Source organism: Salvelinus sp. IW2-2015, linkage group LG25 (genome assembly GCF_002910315.2).
Source record: "Salvelinus sp. IW2-2015 linkage group LG25, ASM291031v2, whole genome shotgun sequence".
NCBI lineage: Eukaryota > Metazoa > Chordata > Actinopteri > Salmoniformes > Salmonidae > Salvelinus > Salvelinus sp. IW2-2015.
The window spans coordinates 16,322,119-16,344,543 of NC_036865.1; the positions used below are offsets into that span (position 1 = coordinate 16,322,119).

General features: G+C 40.0%; 1 protein-coding gene across 1 annotated transcript in view; it reads right to left on the reverse strand.

Moving 5' to 3' along the window:
• The window catches only part of LOC111951581 (VPS10 domain-containing receptor SorCS1-like), a 61,561-nt gene extending 39,598 nt beyond the window's left edge, over positions 1 to 21,963 (reverse strand). The window contains exons 1-8 of the mRNA XM_023969744.2: positions 21,072 to 21,963; positions 11,488 to 11,555; positions 9,385 to 9,484; positions 8,844 to 9,002; positions 7,893 to 7,966; positions 5,111 to 5,175; positions 3,901 to 4,019; positions 3,605 to 3,694 (exon numbers count right to left, since the gene is read on the reverse strand). Coding sequence (XP_023825512.1) covers positions 3,605 to 3,694; positions 3,901 to 4,019; positions 5,111 to 5,175; positions 7,893 to 7,966; positions 8,844 to 9,002; positions 9,385 to 9,484; positions 11,488 to 11,555; positions 21,072 to 21,851 — 1,455 coding nt within the window. The 5' untranslated portion in view covers positions 21,852 to 21,963. The remainder of the gene's footprint in view (positions 1 to 3,604; positions 3,695 to 3,900; positions 4,020 to 5,110; positions 5,176 to 7,892; positions 7,967 to 8,843; positions 9,003 to 9,384; positions 9,485 to 11,487; positions 11,556 to 21,071) is intronic.
• Between the last annotated feature and the right edge of the window lie 462 nt (positions 21,964 to 22,425).

The following is a 22,425-nucleotide window of genomic DNA, read 5'->3' on the forward strand; positions in this document are numbered from 1 at the left end:
TCTCTTGGCACAACTTACCCTAGTTACGGGGTAAGTTGAGCTGCGGGACAGGGTAAGTTAAGCCACCTGCACATTTCTGTACTGAATGAAATATTACCACTACATTTTCAACATGACAAAGCGAAAACAGGTTTTTAGACAGAAAAAAAACAGAAATACCTTATTTACATAAGTATTCAGACCCTTTGCTATGAGACTTGAAATTGAGCTCAGGTGCATCCTGTTTCCATTGACCATCCTTGAGATGAGTCCACCTGTGGTCCACCTGTGGTAAATTCATTTGATTGGACATGATTTGGAAAGGCACACAGCTGTCTATGTAAGGTCCCACAGTTGACAATGCATGTCAGAGCAAAAACCAAGCCATGAGATCGAAGGAATTGTCCGTAGAGCTCCGAGACAGGATTGTGTCGAGGCACAGATCTGGGGAAGGGTACCAAAACATTTCTGCAGCATTGAAGGTCCCCAAGAATACAGTGGCCTCCATCGTTCTTAAATGGAAGAAGTTTGGAACCACCAAGGCTCTTCCTAGAGCTGGCCGCCGGCCAAACTGAGTAATGACTATTTGACCAAGAAGGAGAGTGATGGAGTGCTGCATCAGATGACCTGCCTTCCACAATCAGTCAACCTCCAATTGAGATGGTTTGGGATGAGTTGGACTGCAGAGGGAAGGAGAAGCAGCCAACAAGTGCTCAGAATATGTGGGAACTCCTTCAAAACTGGTTGAGGGAATGCCAAGAGTGTGCAAAGCTGTCATCAAGGCAAAAGGTGGCTACTTTTTGAAGAATCTAAAATATATTTGTTTACTACATGACTCCACATGTGTTATTTCTTAGTTTTGATGTCTTCAGTAATATTATACAATGTAGAAAATAGTAAAAATAAAGAAAAACCCTTGAATGAGTAGGTGTGTCCAAACTTTTGACTGATGTTCCCTCTCTCTCTCTCTCTCTCTCTCTCTCTCTCTCTCTCTCTCTCCCTCTCTCTCTCTCTCTCGCTCTCTCTCTCTCTCTCTCTCTCTCTCTCTCTCTCTCTCTCTCTCTCTCTCTCTCTCTCTCTCTCTCTCTCTCTCTCTCTCTCTCTCTCTCTCTCCTTTTTCTCTCTTCTCTTTTCCTTCTCTATACACACTGAGTATACTAAACATTAGGAAAATCCTCCTAGTATTTGAGTTGACAACCCCCCTTTTGCCCTCTGAACAGCCTCAATTCGTCGGCGCATGGAGGTGTTGAAAGTGTTCCACAGGGATATTGGCCCATGTTGACTCCAATGCTTCCCACAGTTGTGTCAAGTTGGCTGGATGTCCTTTGGGTGGTGGACCATTCTTGAAACACACAGGAAACTGATGTGTGTGAAAAACCCAGCAGTGTTGCAGTTCTTGACACAAACCGGTGCATCTGGCACCTACTACCATACCCCTTTAAAAGGCACGTCAATATTTTGTCTTGCGCATTCACCCTCCAAATGGCACACATTCACAATCCATATCTCAATTGTCTCAAGGCTTAAAAATCCTATTTTAATCTGTCTCCTCCCCTTCATCTACACTGAATGTTAAAATGGTCAGTTTCAATCGGCTGATTATAGCCGTCCCTTCAAATTAGTTCTAGTCGGTCAACTTAATCTCCTATTCAGACGACCCCCAGTTTTGTTAATTTCTTATTGGTCAAGGTCACGCTAAAAACGTATCACCACATCTCGTTCAGCCTATCAATAGCCTTGGTTCCCAGGACTTCAGATTCAGTTAGTCTATGACCTCAGCATGCTGTGTGGTCAGAAACAGGCTTTCCCTAATCTGATGAGCTCTTCCACAGTTTCCCTCCTGCTGAACTTTTCCTCCTGTGGACTGGATACCTGTATGTCTGATGTTTATTGTGCGTGCATCTTGTCATATTATGTGGAGCTACGTTTTTTGGTCTATTGTGCATAATTACTGTGTGTTGAGTTGTTAGCTAGTTGTTAGCTAACTCGCGCTCCCGCTAGCATCAGCATTACCGTTAGCATTAGAATGCATGAGCTTTTTGTTATGACTGTTAGCGATTAGCCGTTTATTAGTATTACTCATGTATGGTGTAAGGCTATTTTCTATTATATATAGTGGTTGCTACAGGCCTTAAGTCAGCACCTAAGGTTTCTTATTACATTCATGGTCCTTCAATTCTCCCCAACCCTACCCTTAATTTTCACTGATTGAAATGGATTTAACAAGTGACATCAGTAAGGGATCATTGCTTTCACCTGGTCAGTCTATGTTCTTAATGTTTTGTACTAAGAAAATAAAGCGAAAATATAAATACAACATGCAACCATTTAAAAGATTTGAATGAGTTAAAAGTTCATATAAGGAAATCATTTAAATTAATTAATTAGGCACTAATCCATGGATTTCACATGACTGGGAATACAGATATGCATCTGCTGGTCACAGATACCTTAAAAAACAGGTAGGGGCGTGGATGAGAAAATCAGTCAGTATCTGGTGTGACCACCATTTGCCTCATGCAGCACAACACATCTCCTTCACATAGATCAGGCTGTTGATTGTGGCCTTGTGGAATGTTGTCCCACTCCTCTTCAATGGCTGTTCGAAGTTGCTGGATATTGGTGGGAACTGCAACACCCTGTGTGTCTTACACGTCGATCCAGACTACCCAAACATGCTCAATGGGTGGCATGTCTGGTGAGTATGCAGGCCATGGAAGAACACGGACATTATCATCTTCCAGGAATTGTGTACATATCCTTGCGACATGGGGCCGTCCATCATCATGCTGAAACATGAGGTGATAGCGGCAGATGAATGGCACGACAACGGGCCTCATGTTTCATTGAAATTACCATGGATAAAACGCAACTGAGTTCACTGTCTATAGCTTATGCCTGCACATTCAATAACCGCACCGCCCTATGGGGCACTCTGTTCACAACGTTGACATCAGCAAACCGCTCACCGACACGACGCCATACACATGGTCTGTGGTTGTAAGGCTGGTTGGACATGATGATTTTATTTTTTTATGATGTTAGAGGTGGCTTATGGTAGAGAAACGAACATTCAATTCTCTGGCAACAACTCTGGTGGACATTTCTGGACATTTCTGCAGTCAGCATGCCAATTGCACGTTCCCTCAAAACATCTGTAGCGTTGTGTTGTGTGCACATTTTAGAGTGGCTTTTTATTGTCCCCAGCACAAGGTGCATCTGTGTGATGATCATGCTGTTCATTCAGCTTCTTGATTTGCCACACCTGTCAGGTGGATGGATTATCTGGGCAAAGGAGAAATGCTCACTAACGGATGTAACCAAATTTGAGCACCACATTTTTGAGAAAAACGCTTTTTGTGCGTATGGAACATTCCTGGGATTTTTTATTTTAGCTCATGAAACAAGGGACCAACACATTACATGTTGCATTATATTTTCTTTCTGTGTATATATACTTTCTATGAAATGTTTTTCTGATTATTTCATTAAAGTTGGCCTTGGGAAAGCAGGAAAAGCAACAACATTTTTTATCAGTGTTGTGATATCAAAACTGTTCAAAAGGGTAAGACACTGTTGCTCACTGGATTCATAACAGGATAGTAGTAATACAAGTAATACCCACCTTTGGAAATGTGTACTTAGGCAGCTTCATGGGGAAGAAAGCATTTCTTTTGTATGACACATAATGGACAGGCCGGCCACCCATTGGTACCTAGAGAAACAAAAGTATTACAGTAAATCACTGTAAATTGGGCTGACAGACTACTAATTATGTAACAGTCTTAGTTTTAAGTTTTTATACCATTCTCTGTTGATTTATGGTCATTATTCCTTACAAGGTTACTGTACATTAAGATAGTATTTCACACAACAGTTTTAGTGCCTTTTTATTACCTCAGAAACATTTGAAATTCCCACCTGAATGAATACATACTGGTCCTGAACCACCAGGGAATCCGGGCTGATAAACCCAGGGAAAGGCCTGCCTTTGTTGGCCTCTGTGCAGTTCTGCAGCTTACATGTTATATACTGGGATCCTATAACAGAAGTTAAATAATTGCTACAATGTAACAGGAGAAAAGAAGTGCTCTGTGACTATTCAATCAGAGACTAGCATTTAATGTCATTGATAGTAGAAAGCAGAAGAGCAGGGAGGCCAATTTCTATTTCCACTATTAACAGAGATTGAATGTGTCCCTCTGTGTTAGCTCTAGCCAAATGAGCCATTCTCCACAGGGACAAGACATTAACACTGGAGCCCTTATGGAACAGACATTACATTACATTTAAGTCATTTAGCAGACGCTCTTATCCAGAGCGACTTACAAATTCTAAACACTCCATCCAACTTAAGAGCCCAGTCAGACCAACTGCCCCTTAGTAAATTAATAAACTTAATTGTAAAGTAGTGAGTGTGTCTAGATCCAGCCAATTTGCATGGGTGAGAGTTCCAATTTGCATGGGTGAGAGTTATGTGTACTTGAAGATCAGTTTCCTCTCAACATGATGACTACTATTGTATAAAAGAGGACTGCTTAGGGCTTTGCACCACCTTGTAAGTAAATACTGCTGCTACTGCTGTTTATTATCTATGCATAGTCACTTTACCCCTACCTATATGTACAAATTACCTCAACTAACCTGTACCCCCACACATTGACTCAGTACCGGTACCGCCTGTATATAGCCTCGTTATTTTATTATGTTACTTCATATTTTATTTTTTACTTTAGTTTATTTGTAAATATTGTCTTACCTCTATTTCTTGAACTGCATTGTTGGTTAAGGACTTGTAAGTATTCGGTGCATGTGACAAATACATTTTGATTTAATTTGATAAGTGTAAGTGTAAATATAGATAAGCGGGTTTTATGCTTTGTTTTTTGGTATTCTATTCCCTTCTGAAAACAATACCTGCAAATGTATGCTGCCGTATTCCAAACTCATTTTGTGTTAAGTTCCCTCCTGTCTGTTTGAAATACGATGGTTATAGGTAAGGTCTCTGCAATTTTGCCCCCTGTAAAGGCTGTTTCGCAGATGGAAGATGTCACTTGTGTGTGTAAATGATCCCTAGATTCCCAATAATAAAATCCCTGAATGTGATGTCCTAGATATGATGATGACTCACGTCTGTCAGAAACACTTGTCTCCAAGTGAATCATTCCTGGTTCTTTGTCCAAACCCAGTTTTGACCTGTGGGGAGAGGAGAGACAACTGAGGAACATTGCAATTCAGAACATTTTTTCAAATAAGATATGTGCATTATATGGTAATACCTTATGTTTGGATTTATAATAGTATCAGTTAATTTATGATAGAATCAACATTTTCATCAATGACATGTACATTTAGCTCATGATCTAGATATGATCGGTTCATTGAAGAGCATAGGTGTGCCTAAATAAATAATCAGTTCAACAAGATGAAGAAAGGCACGCTGACATCAAACTGTACGGGAAACATGAATAATCATTCTGTTGGTTCTCATCTATTCCAAAAGGATCCTGTGAACAAAAACAGCACTTCACAGTCATAAAAAGTGAGAGACAGAGAAATTAATCAAAAACAGAACTCAGAACAGAGATATTAATTTACAAATGTCAACCCCTCTGTTCAATCATGCTAGTTCTACCTTTCTATTAAAACGTCAGCTTCCTTGAGAGGACAAAGTCATGTCGGAAGACATTTGACGGATGACAATATTTGGGATTTCCATTTTGATTCAATTAAATTATAATAGGGAACCTAGCTGCTTGAAATGGCTGAAAAAAATAACAGCGACAACAAAAATTTCCCGTAAACATGGCCCTGTCAATCACTTGGCCTGTGGGGTAATTCAGAGGGAAGGTGCCTCAGAGCCATTTCATCCTTTTTCAATAGAGCCTCAACTGGGAGGCAGCGGTTAAGTGCGGAGTGACAAGAGTGACCACTTGTTGTATAAATAGCAGCTATTGTGGAAGAAAATGGGTTTCTCCTCATTTTCTATACTGTGTCAGTGTCTGAGCCATAATAAAAAAGGTCCCATCCTGCTTCCCTCAGCACTCTGTAATTGCCTTGCTGCTCCATCTATTTTAATGGACTTTCTGTCAAATACTTCATCCTCTTCTATTGGAGAACAGCAGCCCCATGTTCTTAAACAGGTTCCTTATATGTTCCTCTACCACTATGGACTGTATGGACTACATGCTTGCATTGTGTGATCTATAAGGCTTGTTAACAGGTTGATGGTGTAAATCTGCCCATGCGAGTCTACTGTTAACAGTAGATAAACTGCAGTTATGTGGAGCAGCAAAACATATGAAAAGTTAAATGAACTGAAGATATGAGCTGTATTTTCTCCTTGCTGAAATATGCATGCCCTACCTGAATGTAATATTCATACCACAAACAAAACAGATATATGTTTGGTAGGAGGGTGTACACCTTTGTTTGCCTCAGAGAGGACAGTTTTATAATTGATGGCAATAATAGCAGGATCATAGAAGTTCTAAACAACAAAGAAATATAGAATAGATTAAACCCAAGCCATCTAAAGTAAACATCTAAATCAAACATTTCATCAATAATATAAAAAGGAGGGCCTCCCGAGTGGTACTAGCTGTGCCACAAGAGATCCTGCTTTGAGTCCAGGGTCTGTCGCAGCCGGCCGTGACCGGGAGACCCATGGGGCGGCGCACAATTGGCCCGTCATCCGGGTTATGGGAGGGTTTGGCCAGCAGGGATGTTCTTGTCCCATCGCGCACTAGCGACTCCTGTGGCGGGCCGGGCGCAATGCACGCTGACAAGGTCAGCAGTTGTACAGTGTTTCCTCCGACACATTGGTGCGGCTGGCTTCCGGGTTAAGCGGGCATTGTGTCAAGAAGCAGTGCGGCTTGGCTGGGTTGTGTTTAGGAGGACAGACGGCTCTCAACCTTCACCTCTCTCGAGTCCGTACGGGAGTTGCAGCGATGTGGAACAAGACTATAACTACCAATTGGATAACACTCTGTTACATTTTTTTTACATTTGATGAATGGAATTGAAAGCAACAATTTTCTAAATAATCCATACAGTACAACCTGTACAGAATCCTCCATGCAAACTGGTATCAATTCATCGTATACCTGTAACTAATTAAAAAGCTAATGTGTTACTCAATATTGCATCCAGCTCTACTCTGGTATCAACTCCATCAGGAAAACTTAGGGCAAATATATGAACTGTTCAGAACAAGAGACCAATAATGACTTTACTTCGATGATACATTGCTTCCACTGTATCTTTCTTTGGCTCCTGTCTTGGGCTAAAAAGCACTTGATCATCATTTGTTCCCAAGTGATACAGTTTGTGAAAAAAGTTTTAGTCAAGTTTTGGCCCAATATTAGTAAATGTGAAATATGACCTAATTCATGTATTTTAATTGACTCTTCCACTTTAAGAGATGACGTTGTCCTAATGGCATTATTTATCAAAATGTTAAAAGCTGCCCGATCACCCAATAAGTATTGATCTCCCTTGCCCCCTTTTAAATATAAATTATTTTGTGATTACACATATTCATAGTATCGTTATCTGGCAACAGGGACTACTGCATTAAGCTACTGTATGTCATGGCAAATAATGTAGATTAGTGACAAGTACTAAATACAGTATTTCTTAAGCACAACTGTTGGACCTTAATAAAAGAGTGTAAGAATATCTATTTAAACTATTCATGTGTTCATCAGGACCATAATTGTACATACTATATGCCATGTATTGAGTTCAACTCAGGTACCGGCAGAAGACTAAATGCAATACGACAATTCTGATAGGCTATCAGTTCAGAATACTGTCAGTAGAGGAAGGAATGGTACTTTTAATGAAATTTTAGTACTACTACTTGAAGAATGTGTCCAAAGATGGTGGAAAAGACTGATTTATACTCTCACCAGTAAAATCTGTTGGGGACCACACTGTCATGTACGAGCTGCCATCGTCTTCCAAATTCAACAGAGACGTAGAGCTGAAAGAAAAGAACATCCAAGAGTTTGAGAAAATCTGAAGAGAAAACATGTAATAATATTCCAGAGTTCAAACTAAGAGTTAAAATGAAGAAAATGTCAGACCTGGAGAATTCTCTTTCCCTCTATTTTAGGGACTGTCATGTAAGTCTAATGGAGGCCCATACAAAATGTTAATTATATTGACATGTTTTTTCCCCCTTTTTGCAATTTAGAGCACTTTGTTTGAATGTTTTTGTTGAGTGCTATACAGTTGAAGCTTTGAAGAAGATTTGAAAATAGTACTTTATATTTGAAATACACTTTCAAAGAGTTTCTATTATGACAGGCTCGTTTGGATCAGCTTCTCCCAGTGGTACCTCTCTACCTCCATAGGATTTGTTCCTAATTGACAGCGACACACTTAACCATCAGTATAATCCCTTTGCATTATGCTATTGAGCTCCCTCTTTTAGCAGAGTAGGGCTGTTATCCAAGCTCTCGAAAGACATGTCATCCATCCTGTTATAACAGGCAACTCTTTTTAGAGTTCAGCCTAATTCATAATGATAAGACTTCTACATCATCTGAGAGCACATCACACATACTATTTTACAATACAATCATTTTCTACAGTACTATTGCACTGTACAATACAGCAAACAACTCAATGTATGTAAAAATAGAAATTGGTGCTTTCCCCTCTGGGAGAAGGTAATGCTAATGCAAGAACAAGAACAAGCATACATGTAGAGCACACAGCTACCATTGAAGTAAACATCTTGTTAAAGTCAATAGACTCACTGACATTAACAAGACCCTTGGCACAATCAATCAATTTGTGTATGTGCTTTCTCGCCCCTCCTCACTCCTCAGTTCTAATTGACAGGAGTCTCTTACCTTCTGGTCGTGGCTGTAAGCCAGGATCCAGTCCTCCTGCTCGGGGTGGAAGAGGAGGCTGAGGATGTCGAAGGCTAAGTGGTACCTCTGATAGGATGCGCCCTCGTCAAAGCTAATGAGCAGGCTGCTCTCCACCTCAGGGTCGGTCAGTAACATGATCTGAGATGAGAGAGGACAGGTCAGGAGATGAGGAGGGAGAGTTATCCTCCTGCTATGACAGCATCCAAAAGGCATTAGGTGTGCTGTCTATTAGGTCTGCTGTATATTCTGAGGGTGCAAACCATTTTATATAAACGGAGATGATGTTAGTAGTAATTCAAATAAAAATGCTGCCGCACAAGAGAGTATGAATAAGATTGATATTAGCTCCAAAATCTAACAGGCATGTATGTATGTGTTTTATAAATCACAACATTTAGCAAAGATTATTATTATTATCCATTCATGTTCGTAATGATTAAACTTGATAATTCTACTATTGTTAAGAGTTTTAAGGACATGACAGATATGGTTATGGTAAGGTACATGTATGAGGACGTACCTTTCGTTTGTTATTCGGACTCACGTACAAGTAGCTTAGTATGGTTTTTGGCCCGACCTTTTCATCAAGTTTCTCATACGTGGTTCCATAGTCTGTTGACCTAGAATTCAATTAGGGGATTAACTAAATGAGTTATTCTACTGTTAAAGCGTGAGTCTGAGAGCACAGAGCAATATCAATAATAATACCTATGGTTTAGTACAGTGACGGTATCATTAGGCTTTCGCAGGCAAGCAGAAAATTGGAACTGGAACGACGCAATTTGCTAGTTGAATGGAGAATTGTTCAATTATAATAATAAACACGGATATATGTATGACAGACTACGCAAGGGAATTATATGATTTGTAGTTCATCTAAAACATGTGTCCTAAAACATTGACACCACAATATACATTACAAATGTCTACCCTGTTTCTCACTAACATTCAAAACCAAGCTTGATAACAACTGTGTTGGAGTTGGAGACAGTTACGTAATAATATTAGAAAAGCTACTCCAGAAGCATGTGTATTTCACATTGCCATCTGGTATATTCTGGATGTCAGAAATATTTCAAGTTTAACCCTCCTGTTGTGTTCGTTTCATGTTAATTTATTCTGTGTTCCCAGTCCAAAATGACTGCCCCATTATAGCTGATTATAAATCCATAATAATACATATATTATCACCTAATGTTGTGTTAGATCTTTTTATCAACTTAAGTTCTTGTGAACATTACAAGTTTTGAACTTCTATTTGCTATTTATGGCCTGTAGGACTCATTGACCTGAGCTCATACAACTTGTTTTTGAGTAAAAAAAGCATAATGTATGGATTATTTTGACTACAACAAATACTCAGATGAAACATATTATTGTTATTTATCACAGACTACTTTGTGTCAAAGTTTAACAAGGACTCTCCTTCTCACCAGTGTCATGATCAAAGATATGATCAAGAGCCTCACATACATTATATCGTTTGGTCAGAATGAATTGTGATCAAGACCTCAAAAAAGCTTTATATACCAGAGCTGCTAGAAAAATTATTTATATTATTGAAACAATGTTGCGATTGTTTGTGAGAATGCCAACAGGTGTGGTTCCCGTGGGGGAAAGATTCTATTGGGGAAAGGTTCCGGTGGGGGTTGCCATGGAAGCCAAGAAGGGGAGTGAGGTGTGTGCTCAAACACAAATGCATGTTGGGGTCTGGGAGAGGAAGTGTGTCCATCTGATGAATGGGCATGTGCCTGAACTCAATTTTATACACTAATTGTAGTCTCACCCATTCATTTCTAATGACCGGTCATTTTTGACCGGGAACAACCCAGGTGTACAAAAGTAAAATAAAACACCCAAAATTGAATGAAAATCATCAAAATGTTCAGATGCCCTGTGTGGATGTCACGCCCTGACCATAGTAAGCTGTTTTTTTCTCTGTGTTGGTTGGGGCATGATAGTGACTTGGGTGGTCATCTAGGTGTTTTTTGTATTTCTATGGTGGCCTGATATGGTTCCCAATCAGAGGCAGCTGTTTATCGTTGTCTCTGATTGGGGATCATATTTAGGTAGCCATTTCCCCATTGGTATTCGTGGGATCTTATCTACATTGAGTTGCCTGAGTGCACACCTATAGCTTCACGTTTCGTTTATGCTTTATTGTTTTGGTGAGTTTCAGTTTATTAAAAATATGTGGGACTCTATTCACGATGCGCCTTGGTCGACTCATTTCAACGATCGTGACAGTGGACAAAGTCATGGAACCTTATGACAATCAGATTAAATGAACTACATTTTCCAGAGAGAAAACTTGTAAATCGGTCCAATTCGACCGGAACACAGCAGAAGGGTTAATATGCTACATTCAGGAACATACAGTACAACACTAGTTTGCAATATTTGAACACAATGTTCCCAGTGTACTGTCTCTGTTTCTTATCTCCCTGCTTCCCAGTCTCTTATACACTTGTATAACCAACATGCAACATTCAAATGGGCCATTTGTTTTTCCTAAGCATGTGATAGGCAATCACTCGGGCCCATGGTCACATGATCAAGAGCAACTCTTGGTCCTGAACATGAACACGGAAGCCAGACCGAGATGAATTGAACCCCTCCTTACCTCCATAGAGAGCTCTCTGTGACACTGCCAAGGCTGAAGTCAAAGTACTTCGTCAGCATTAGAATCACCTACAAAACAGAACAAAGTTCCCATCTCAGCGTACAGTTTTAGAAAATACTAGTAATAGACAACCCTCTGTTAAAACCTGTTATGGCTGAAGGGGCAGYATTGAGTAACCTGGAAAGAGGTGGCCATTTCAAACGGCCTCGTACTCAATTCTTGCTCGTACAATATGCATATTATTATTACTATTGGATAGAAAACACTCTCTAGTTTCTAAAACCGTTTGAATTATTTCTCTAAGTGAACCAGAACTCTTTCTGCAGCCCATTTCCTATCCGGAAGTGAGATTTCCAAAAGCGAGGTCTTTGTTCAAGAGCTTGTCTATAAAAGGGCTGTCTCTTATACACATCTAGATGTGTATAAGAGACAGATTCTTGCTCGTACAATATGCATATTATTATTACTATTGGATAGAAAACACTCTCTAGTTTCTAAAACCGTTTGAATTATTTCTCTAAGTGAACCAGCTGTCTCTTATACACATCTAGATGTGTATAAGAGACAGTTATTCGGGACTTTAGGCGTGATGCGTTGGAAGAATTTGTTCAAGAAGGAGAGGTTAGCGCCGCACGGCCAGTGTGCTTGCTAATTCAAGAGGGAAATAGTTAGTTCTGGATCCAAACAAAGACGGTTCTGGACAAAGGACCCCTTGTACAACATTCTGATGGAAGATCAACAAAGATAAGGACCCAATTTGGGATGCTATTTCATATATCTGTCGAACTGTGCTATCGCTACCGATTACTTGGAATCAATGCTGTTGTGTGTTAGCTATTGCAGTAAGCTAATATAACGCTATATTGTGTTTTCGCTGTAAAACACTTAAAAAATCGGAAATATTGGCTGTATTCACAAGATCTTTGTCTTTCATTTGCTATACACCATATATTTTTCTGAAATGTTTTATGATGAGTAATTAGGTAGTTGACGTTGGTGTCTGTATTTACTCTGGCTACTCCCGTGCTATTTCTGACTGTAGCTATGATGGTAGCAGTAATGTAAAACTGATTTATAGCTCAAATATGCACATTTTTCGAACAAAACATAGATTTATTGTGTAACATGTTATAGGACTGTCATCTGAGGAAGTTGTTTCTAGGTTTGTTTGGTTGGATCTTGGTTAGTTAGGTTGGCTTTGTGCATGCTACCTGTGCTGTGAAAAATGTCTGTCCTCTTTTGTATTTGGTGGTGAACTAACATAAATATACGTGGTGTTTTCGCTGTAAAACATTTTAAAAATCGGACACGTTGGCTGGATTCACAAGATGTTTATCTTTCAAATGCTGTATTGAACTTGTTAATGTGTGAAAGTTAAATATTTAAAAAAAAAATAGATTTTGAATTTCGCGCCCTGCACTTGAGCTGGATGTTGTCATAAGTGTACCGACCTCGGGCTTGCAGCCCTAACAGGTTTTAAGGTAACACGTCTGTGCATCATTTCATCTGGCACTATGGTGGCACTTGAAGTAATGGGTGAATGGGCACACACTGGTTAAATCCACGTTGTTTCCACATTATTTCAATGAAATTACATTGAGCCAACATGGAATAAATGTTGAATTGACATCTGTGCCCAGTGGGGAGTTGCCTATTTTGCATTCTTTCCCTATTGAGGTGGTAAATAAGCCTAAAATACAAAAGAAGGGAGAAAATTAACTTTTGACAACCTCATCTTCAAACTTACAAATGTTGTTATTTTTATCATTGGAAGTGGTTTGAGCAGGATGGCCTTAGGAGGTGTGTATCAGACATTTTACAACAGCAGCTAGCAACACATCAGCCTTAATATGGACGCTTGTGTCAACAGCCACACACATAAACAGATCCCAAATAAACTTCTGAGGACTTGTCAAGGCATAATTTTGCATGAGGATGGTGCATCTTCTGTACAAAGGTAAATCAGGGAAAATGCACTATGTTGTGCTTTTGTAGGGCTCAGTGGGTTTCTTCCATGGCAAACACTACCAACGGTGGTCTATAAATAAATGAATGAATAAGTAAACAATGCATCTATCGTTCATCCTAGGCACAGCAAGGCTCTCCTCGTAAATATCATGGACATCATTTTTGAGGAGATCGTAAAGAACACCATTGTTATATGGCTGTTATACAAGCCTTTACTTAATAGGTATTAAGACACATAAATTGCGAGGTGTCACGTAAATTGTTCCAGATGTTAATGCATGGCTCTCTGTGGACAGGTCTATTTTCCCCATTGTAATTTGAAAGGATAAACTATTTTCCTATTCAGCGTTTGTTTGAACCTAAATCAAAGTCTGTGTATCACTTCATTAAAATGATATAAGCCAATGTTAACAGATTGATATTTCTCTTTCCCTCCGCACTAGATACTTGACAAGACAATAAGGAAAAATACCATTTGAAAACATGCAAAATGATGCAACAGTCTCAATGGGTCATTGCATAAGAAACCAGTGTAAAGGTCTTCTACTCCTTGGAGACGACCTCTCTTCTGGGACCATTTTTCTTCCCAATTGTACCCATTTATTTTCTTTGTTATTTGGCCTTTTAGTTGATACAATGAATCAAGAAATGTGGTTATTTTCATAAAAACGTGTATATATTGTGGTTGGCCAAAGTGTGGTGAGGAATAATCTCAGTGCCTTGTAAACACAGCAGCAATATAGAACCCTGCGGATTGGGAAGTAGAGATTAATGGTCTACCAATAACATGGCCTTTATAACTTTCAAAAGTCCCAATCTGTTGGACATTGTCATACACAATAAATGACCTAGAGCAGTTTGGAAAGTAGAGCCAATTACTTCCTGTCTCCTGGATAGTCATTAATTTAACCATTTACTTGGAGAAGGTCCAGTGGAAGTCTCAAATCATTTGCACCCCCTCAAGTGCCAGCTGTAAAACTTGAGGTGTTCGGCTAGTGTTGAAAGTACACGCTGAAGCTCTCTAAATGTTGTCAATATTTAATGTACCAGGCATCAATATACATAGATACTTAATTTTGTAGATTGTTCTGTGTTATACAGAGGGTATGGGCTGGGTACTTACTTGCTATCTTACTGTAGCCATAAACATTAGTGTTAGAGAGAGTCATGAAGAAACTCTGAACCCCCCCCCAAGAGCAATACAAACCTATTAAAATCACCAATGCTCTGAAGCTAAAATGTGTAGATGAGGGATTTGGTTGGGGTAAAGATACATTACAAATTCCTAGATAAAAAAGGGCATGGCAGGAATGATACTTTATCAGTTTGCTAAATAAGTGCACAGATCCATCCCTTCCACATCTTGACAAAGATGAGATGTTAGAAAGCTTTTAACATGTCGAACACTCATCATGCCATGTTAGCGACAAAGGTCTCCCAAAACATCATGTGACATAGGAGAATAAGAAAAATGATTTCCAAGCCCTGTGTAAATCTCAACCCTTGGAGAGTGAATGCATTGGTATGAATCTGATCATTATTGAGGCATGAAAGGGGTTTTATAGTGAGTTAAAAGAGCTTAGTATGAGGAGATTACCGCGGTGGAATGAAGGCATTGTATTAAGACGGTTGGAGGGATAGAGGGTGGAGATGGGAACTTTCTATTAGTGAAGGATGAGGAGCACCTGAAAGAGACAAATTAAATGCAAGACAGACTATACATTACGATTCATTCCCAGACTCAGTGACTCCCTGATCCAGCCTTATCAGCTTCAGGAATTAAGTTACCTCATCAATAAAACTGTCGACATATTTACCCACTGCAATTAAATAGATGGATGACTCCATAAAAGCAATTGTTACCCAAGTAACTGATCAGAATATTAATAGGGTAGTTTTCTATTTGTACCCTATAAATGGAAAAGCACAACTAACACATTACCCTTTTTGGCTTTTAAGAGTTTATCTCACAAACTATTTACACTACTACAACACTAATGATGCTGATGAAACAAGCCAGCTCAAGTCTCTCCCTCATGTTAACCCTTACTGTACAGATGTGAATTGTTACACTGCAGTCACAATACAATTTAGTGCTTAATTGCAATTGAGTAGACACCCGCATTCTTAGAAATGTACAGTACATTTTGGAAAATTAATATAAGATTTAAATTAGCATTTGCGGTCCAACACAATAAGTCTAAAGAATTGTGACAGATTCCCTGGGAGCGGAGCAGGTGTTAACTTTCAAACAGATGTTTCTGCTGGTTCATAATGATATTAACATTAAAAGCTATGAATTTTGAAAGTACAGAGTTTCGTATCGTCAGCTATTCATACAGCTATATGTGAAAATCTGACTTATTTACTGTGTTTTACTGGGTGAACCTCCTTTTGTAAGAATAAAATACATAAACAATACTTTCTGTTTCCAGCTATGTCTGTTGGTACAAGCAAAAGCATGTGAATCTCAGTGCTCTCTACCATACAACCTCAACATGTATTATTGGCTTGCTTTTGTCCGCCACGTCAATTTATATCTCTTTATTCACACAGACATTGTTTCCTGGTAGACCAGATGTTAGCTAGGGCTGTATTGTTTGACGTCTGAGCTATTTGCTCTCCCATGGATAACAGGTCAACTGGATCATGAATTATAAGGTGACATCACAGTAGTATATTGCAAAGATAAATTATTTAATGTCCTCGCATGACTCTCATAACCACCAGGATTTTCAAAGCATGCCATACCATGACTGCTAAAGGTAAGATTACTCGACAACAACAGAATACTCTAGATCACGGTCATATCTGCCTCCTCCAACCACATTAGTATCTTCTGACATTCACTACTGTCAACTGTGAGCTTTATCATGAACAAAAGGATATTTGAATATCTGTAAATATGAGAGTAGCTACTCAGGATACAGTAAAACTCTCTGGATTTCTGACATTAACATATTTATTCAGCACATACAGTGGGGAGAACAAGTATTTGACACACTGCCGATTTTCCTACTTACAAAGCATGTAGAGGTCTGTAATTTTTATCATAGGTACACTTCAACTGTGAGAGACGGAATCTAAAACAAAAATCCAGAAAATCACATTGTATGATTTTTAAGTAATTAATTAGCATTTTATTGCATGACATAAGTATTTGATCACCTACCAACCAGTAAGAATTCCGGCTCTCACAGACCTGTTAGTATTTCTTTAAGAAGCCCTCCTGTTCTCCACTCATTACCTGTATTAACTGCACCTGTTTGAACTCGTTACCTGTATAAAAGACACCTGTCCACACACTCAATCAAACAGACTCCAACCTCTCCGCAATGGCCAAGACCAGAGATCTGTGTAAGGACATCAGGGATAAAATTGTAGACCTGCACAAGGCTGGGATGGGCTACAGGACAATAGGCAAGCAGCTTGGTGAGAAGGCAACAACTGTTGCGCCAATTATTAGAAAATGAAGAAGTTCAAGATGACGGTCAATCACCCTCGGTCTGGGCTCCATGCAAGATCTCACCTCGTGGGCATCAATGATCATGAGGAAGGTGAGGATCAGCCAGAACTACACGCAGGACCTGGTCAATGACCTGAAGAGAGCTGGGACCACAGTCTCAAAAAAACCATTAGTAACACACTACGCCGTCATGGATTAAAATCCTACAGAGCACGCAAGGTCCCCCTGCTCAAGCCAGCGCATGTCCAGGCCCGTCTGAAGTTTGCCAATGACCATCTGGATGATCCAGAGGGGGAATGGGAGAAGGTCATGTGGTCTGATGAGACAAAATTAGAGCTTTTTGGTCTAAACTCCACTCGCCGTGTTTGGAGGAAGAAGAAGGATGAGTACATCCCAACCGTGAAGCATGGAGGTGGAACATCATTCTTTGGGGATGCTTTTCTGCAAAGGGACAGACGACTGCACCATATTGAGGGGAGGATGGATGGGCCATGTATCGCGAGATTGGCCAACAACCTCCTTCCTAGTAAGGCATTGAAGATGGGTTGTGGCTGGGTCTTCCAGCATGACAACGACCGAAACACACAGCCAGGGCAACTAAGGAGTGGCTCCGTAAGAAGCATCTCAATGTCCTGGAGTGGCCTAGCCAGTCTCCAGACCTGAACCAATAGAAAATCTTTGGAGGGAGCTGAAATCCGTATTGCCAGCGACAGCCCGAAACCTGAAGGATCTGGAAAGGTCTGTATGGAGGAGTGGGCCAAAATCCCTGCTGCAGTGTGTGCAAACCTGATCAAGAACTACAGGAAACGTATGATCTCTGTAATTGCAAACAAAGGTTTCTGTACCAAATATTAAGTACTGCTTTTCTGATGTATCAAATACTTATGTCATGCAATAAAATGCAAATTAATTACTTAAAAATCATAAAATGTGATTTTCTGGATTTTTGTTTTAGATTCCGTCTCTCACCGATGAAGTGTACCTATGATAACAATTACAGACCTCTACATGCTTTGTAAGTAGGAAAATCAGTAGTGTATCAAATACTTGTTCTCCCCACTGTACATGTAAAACTCCTTCAAACTGGCCTTAACATAAAAAGAAAACATCTACCCTAAACATGTATTACATGTAACAATAATGTTAAACACCAAAATCCAAATGACCGATCATTACATTTGCAACCACAACAGATGTAGGATCTTCATTTGAGCCAGTTTGCCACAGCAGGAACATAATCCTGCGGCAACAGGAAATGTGAAGTATAATGTGGATTGTAATGGACTTGTGTTTTCATGAGGGAAAATCAAGTCTGAATTGTGAAAGTGGAAATTACAAAATTCAGAAGCCTTTTTAAACCTCAAACACAACAAGTTTTCAATTTCCTGCGTTGCGGGAAAGTTCTCCTGCAACACGGTGATCAAATTAAGATCCTGCATCTGCAATTGAATATCCATTTTGATCTCTGTTTCCCTGAATCTCAGTGAACCATATAATGTTAATTGGGTACCAAGAATATATAGTTAGCCACCATGTTAGGGATACGCTGATGCTATCATACTATTAAGAAAAGCCTAAATTAAAGAGGCATTACAAACACCCCTATGGCGGACATTTTTGTTGTTGTTGATTCTTGACGTGATAAATCATCAGAAGCCCCTCACTTCTTCTTTGAATGTATGCTTTTGCCGTAGTAACTCCTCCTTTAAAAGAGCGAAGTGCAGCTGTATCTCCAGCCAGACTATGGCAGCCTGCTGAGCCTAGAAACTTCATCGTGCATGAGGGAACTCTGATCAATGCTGGCAAGATTAGACATCGAGTGGGTTTGTTTTCTACCCAGCCCAAAAGTAGCACCAGCTGAGCAGAGGATGCTTTAAAAAATACTTTTAACTCATATAAATGCCTTCTGAAATGTGGGTGCTCAGAGATAAAGGTGCAGGGTTGTGTGTGTTCTGTTGACAAAGTCTAAGCTACATCACCAGCAATGACATTTGTTTAACTTTGATATAATTCATGCTAATTAGATGCACATTTTGTTAGAGCTGCAACCAAAGCAAATGTCCATGAAATACCTCTGCTATAAATCTACTTCGGTAATTTGTTTTGAGGTTAGGACATGAGCCATGACCATAGACATTAAAACCAGTAGACAGTGATACAATAGCATCCATGTATTCCTATGGAAAACTCCCGATAGCGCATGAAGCCGGAGGTATTTGAATTTAAAGTACGCCATATTGCTAAATGGGGCTGAATGGCACCAAAAAAATCGTTAAGGATCATGGTGAAAGTGGTCGTAACTAGCAATGGATCATGGTTGATGTAGTCGTTTTCATCCTGCCTGAGAAAGTCAACCTTAAGTCAACCTTAACCTCATAGCCTGCCAGCCTGCGAAAACTCTGTGTCAGCACGTGGTCTTGTGTGACAACAAATGTAGTAGTCAGAATGACTCTTGTATAATGTCCTCAATTTTGCAACCCTACTAGTGACCCTTAGGCGACATGCTGAGGTCTAAAAGCCTACGTTCCCTCTCTGCAGCACACTCAGTGCAGGACTGAGGTCCAACAGAAGTCTCCAAAATATGAGTCACAGTAATACATTGAAGATGTCAACTGAACAACTCTGGTGTTGCTAATGTAATGTTGAGACTGGTAGATTGATGTTGCAAGAGAAAAGGCAAGAATGAGTGCTGATGCAGGTTGATCGTGTAATAATGGTGATGACTTATAATAGCTAATATAAAGAGGATGATGCATCTAATGCAAAGGCGAAAGTAAAGACTGGTGGAAAAGACATAAAAAGGTGCAAATGTTGCCTAGCTTCTGTCAATATAATATGCAATATAACATCCCATTTACACCTTGAAATGCATTTTGGGATCACACCTAATGCCATACCCCTTTTTGAGCGTTGGACCAGTAACTGAAAGGTTGCTGGTTCGAATCCCTGAGCTGACTAGGTGAAAAATCTGTCGATGTGCCCTTGAGCAAAGCACCTACCCCTAATTGTTCCTGTAAGTCGCTCTGGATAAGACCATCTGTTAAATGACTAAAATGTCAAATGTAAATGATAGCCATCTGTTCGTGATCAGATCTGGTGAACTAGCAAAGCTTGCATAGCCTCCCTTGTATAGTGATGCATTGGTTGTAACATCCACATGACAATTAAGGAAAGTTGATGGGAGGTAGAGTGTGATCTCACTCATTCTGTATGATCCTAATCCAATGCGAAATGAAGATGAAAAGCATACACGTATTAGAACAATAAAGTATGTACAAAATTATCCAAAATAGAAATGACATAAATGAGATGTGTACTGAATTATATAACACACCCAGGGCCACAGCACTGCTTCAGTTCTAGCATCACCTTAAGAAATAGACTGTTCCACTACAAATGCGGTCTTTGAAGAGAAATCCACAATGGTCTGCTGCATTTGATGCCAATCTAATGAGGGATTAACTCCCATTAGCCTGATATTTTGAGGATAAAGGTTCGGGTTGCTGTTAAGCATTTCTTTTGACAAATGGATTTGTGAGAAGTGTCATGTAAATAGGCTAACAATGGATTGCTTGAACATGTACAGCAGAGGTAAAATAACAAAAATCATTGGACCGTGCCTTAATCCTCACATCTACCCTTAATTCCTGGGTCACGCAAAACCTCCACCCACACAAAGACAGACAGACTAAAAGAAACACACTGATCGTGAGTGAGAGTGTTTGTGTGTGAACGTGTATGTGTGAGTAAGTGTGTGTGTGTGTGTGTGTGTGTGTGTGTGTGTGTGTGTGTGTGTGTGTGTGTGTGTGTGTGTGTGTGTGTGTGTGCGCATAGTGTGTGTGCGCATGTGTGTTTCCAATTTCGACAATCTAGCTCTTCAGCATCCTCTCATTGAACCGCCTGGTGCACTGGTCTGCACTGCCCACTGCTCTCCCAATGCCTCCCAATGTTTTCCAAGTGCCAGGATTTACACTAGAGGCCTACACACAACTAATTAATTACATATCAGACTCTTCAGAAGACCAAGTCCACCACCTAAAATGAAATTTTAAGAGGCAAAAACATTATAGGCTAACTGTTATACATTCAAAATGATTATGCCATGCGCTATAATGCAAGGATGCATTCATCATTGCCAAATTTCACTTACGCTGCTATTTTGGCCGGACCAATGCACCATGGCTTGGTTATGAGCTGAATCCCCCGTGAGTGCGAATGTAGAACTACTGAGTTTCAACTCATGTTGCCCGGAGGTTGACGCATCTTCACTGTTCCATCGGAATCCGGACCAAGATGTTTTGCTCTCCGCCGTTTGGAAGCTGCGCTTTCGTCGACGGCGAAGGTTCCTCAAACTTGACCCAGCCTTGTTTTTTGATAACTCATGTCGTTTAAGTCTATTTTCTCTTCCAAAACTATTAATTGTATTATGTCTAGTGTTATTGACGGTTACTTTATTGAGGGTGGCAGGTGGCGGCATAGGCCTATCTGTGAGTTTGGAGGTGTTGCCCGAGCCACTTTGATGTTGATAGAGCACTTCAGAACTGTCCACGAGCCGACGTTCTTCTAATCCACGGCTGTATGATTTATTTACAAACGGCTGCTCGGATTCAGGGACGGAACTTCTTCCCTCGCCATCACCGGAGACGCGCGCTAAATATTCCGCAACATTGGCTTTTTTACAGCTGCTTTTAAAGGGGTGACAACCTGGTGACTTCTCTGCAACCCCCACAACTTCATCCTCAGGTCCCTTTCCAAATGGATCAAATCCCACTTTAGAGAGTTCCCGGGGAGCCGGCTTGGTAACAGAGAGTTGGCTTGATGGAATGCACCTTATATTCGTTTTCGTCATATCCAGGGTGGAAGTTAAGGTAAAAAGACACATCCACATAGCAATGAGCCAATGAGGGCAGCAGCGAACGGTTGTTCCCATCCCTCGTTTAGGTTAGTCCGATTTGAATTGTAACCTGAAGATAAATAGACTACTTTTTAGAGTTTGATTATTATCTGCTGAATTGCTTCGGGAACGGAGGTTGCTACAGTGTGCGAAGAAGCGCTCACAGAAGTAGTGATGCAAACGATGCACCGGAGGAGGAGCTGGCGGTTGGATTCGGTCATGATAGGAGAGAGGATAGCCAGAATCCGACTAGACGTTCATTTGGAGAGAGGAGAAAGGGGAGCTATCCCCTGTACTTTAACATGATAGCAACCCTGATATTAAAGTGGTCTTACTGTTTAGGGGAAGTTATTCTCTGGATAACATGGAAAATGACACATTGAGTATTATTTCAGTCATATTTTCAGTAAGGAGTAGCCTATAAAACATACTGATATATGCATTGTAAATAATGCCCTCAATAGGACCAATTGATGCACATAGGCTGAATGAATGTTGCCCACGTTTTCAAAGCAATTTTTGAATTTATTTTTGCACATTTCTGTCTTTGGGACTTTAACTATGTCAATAATGAGTAACACTTTATATTGTCATTAATAAGTCAATAATA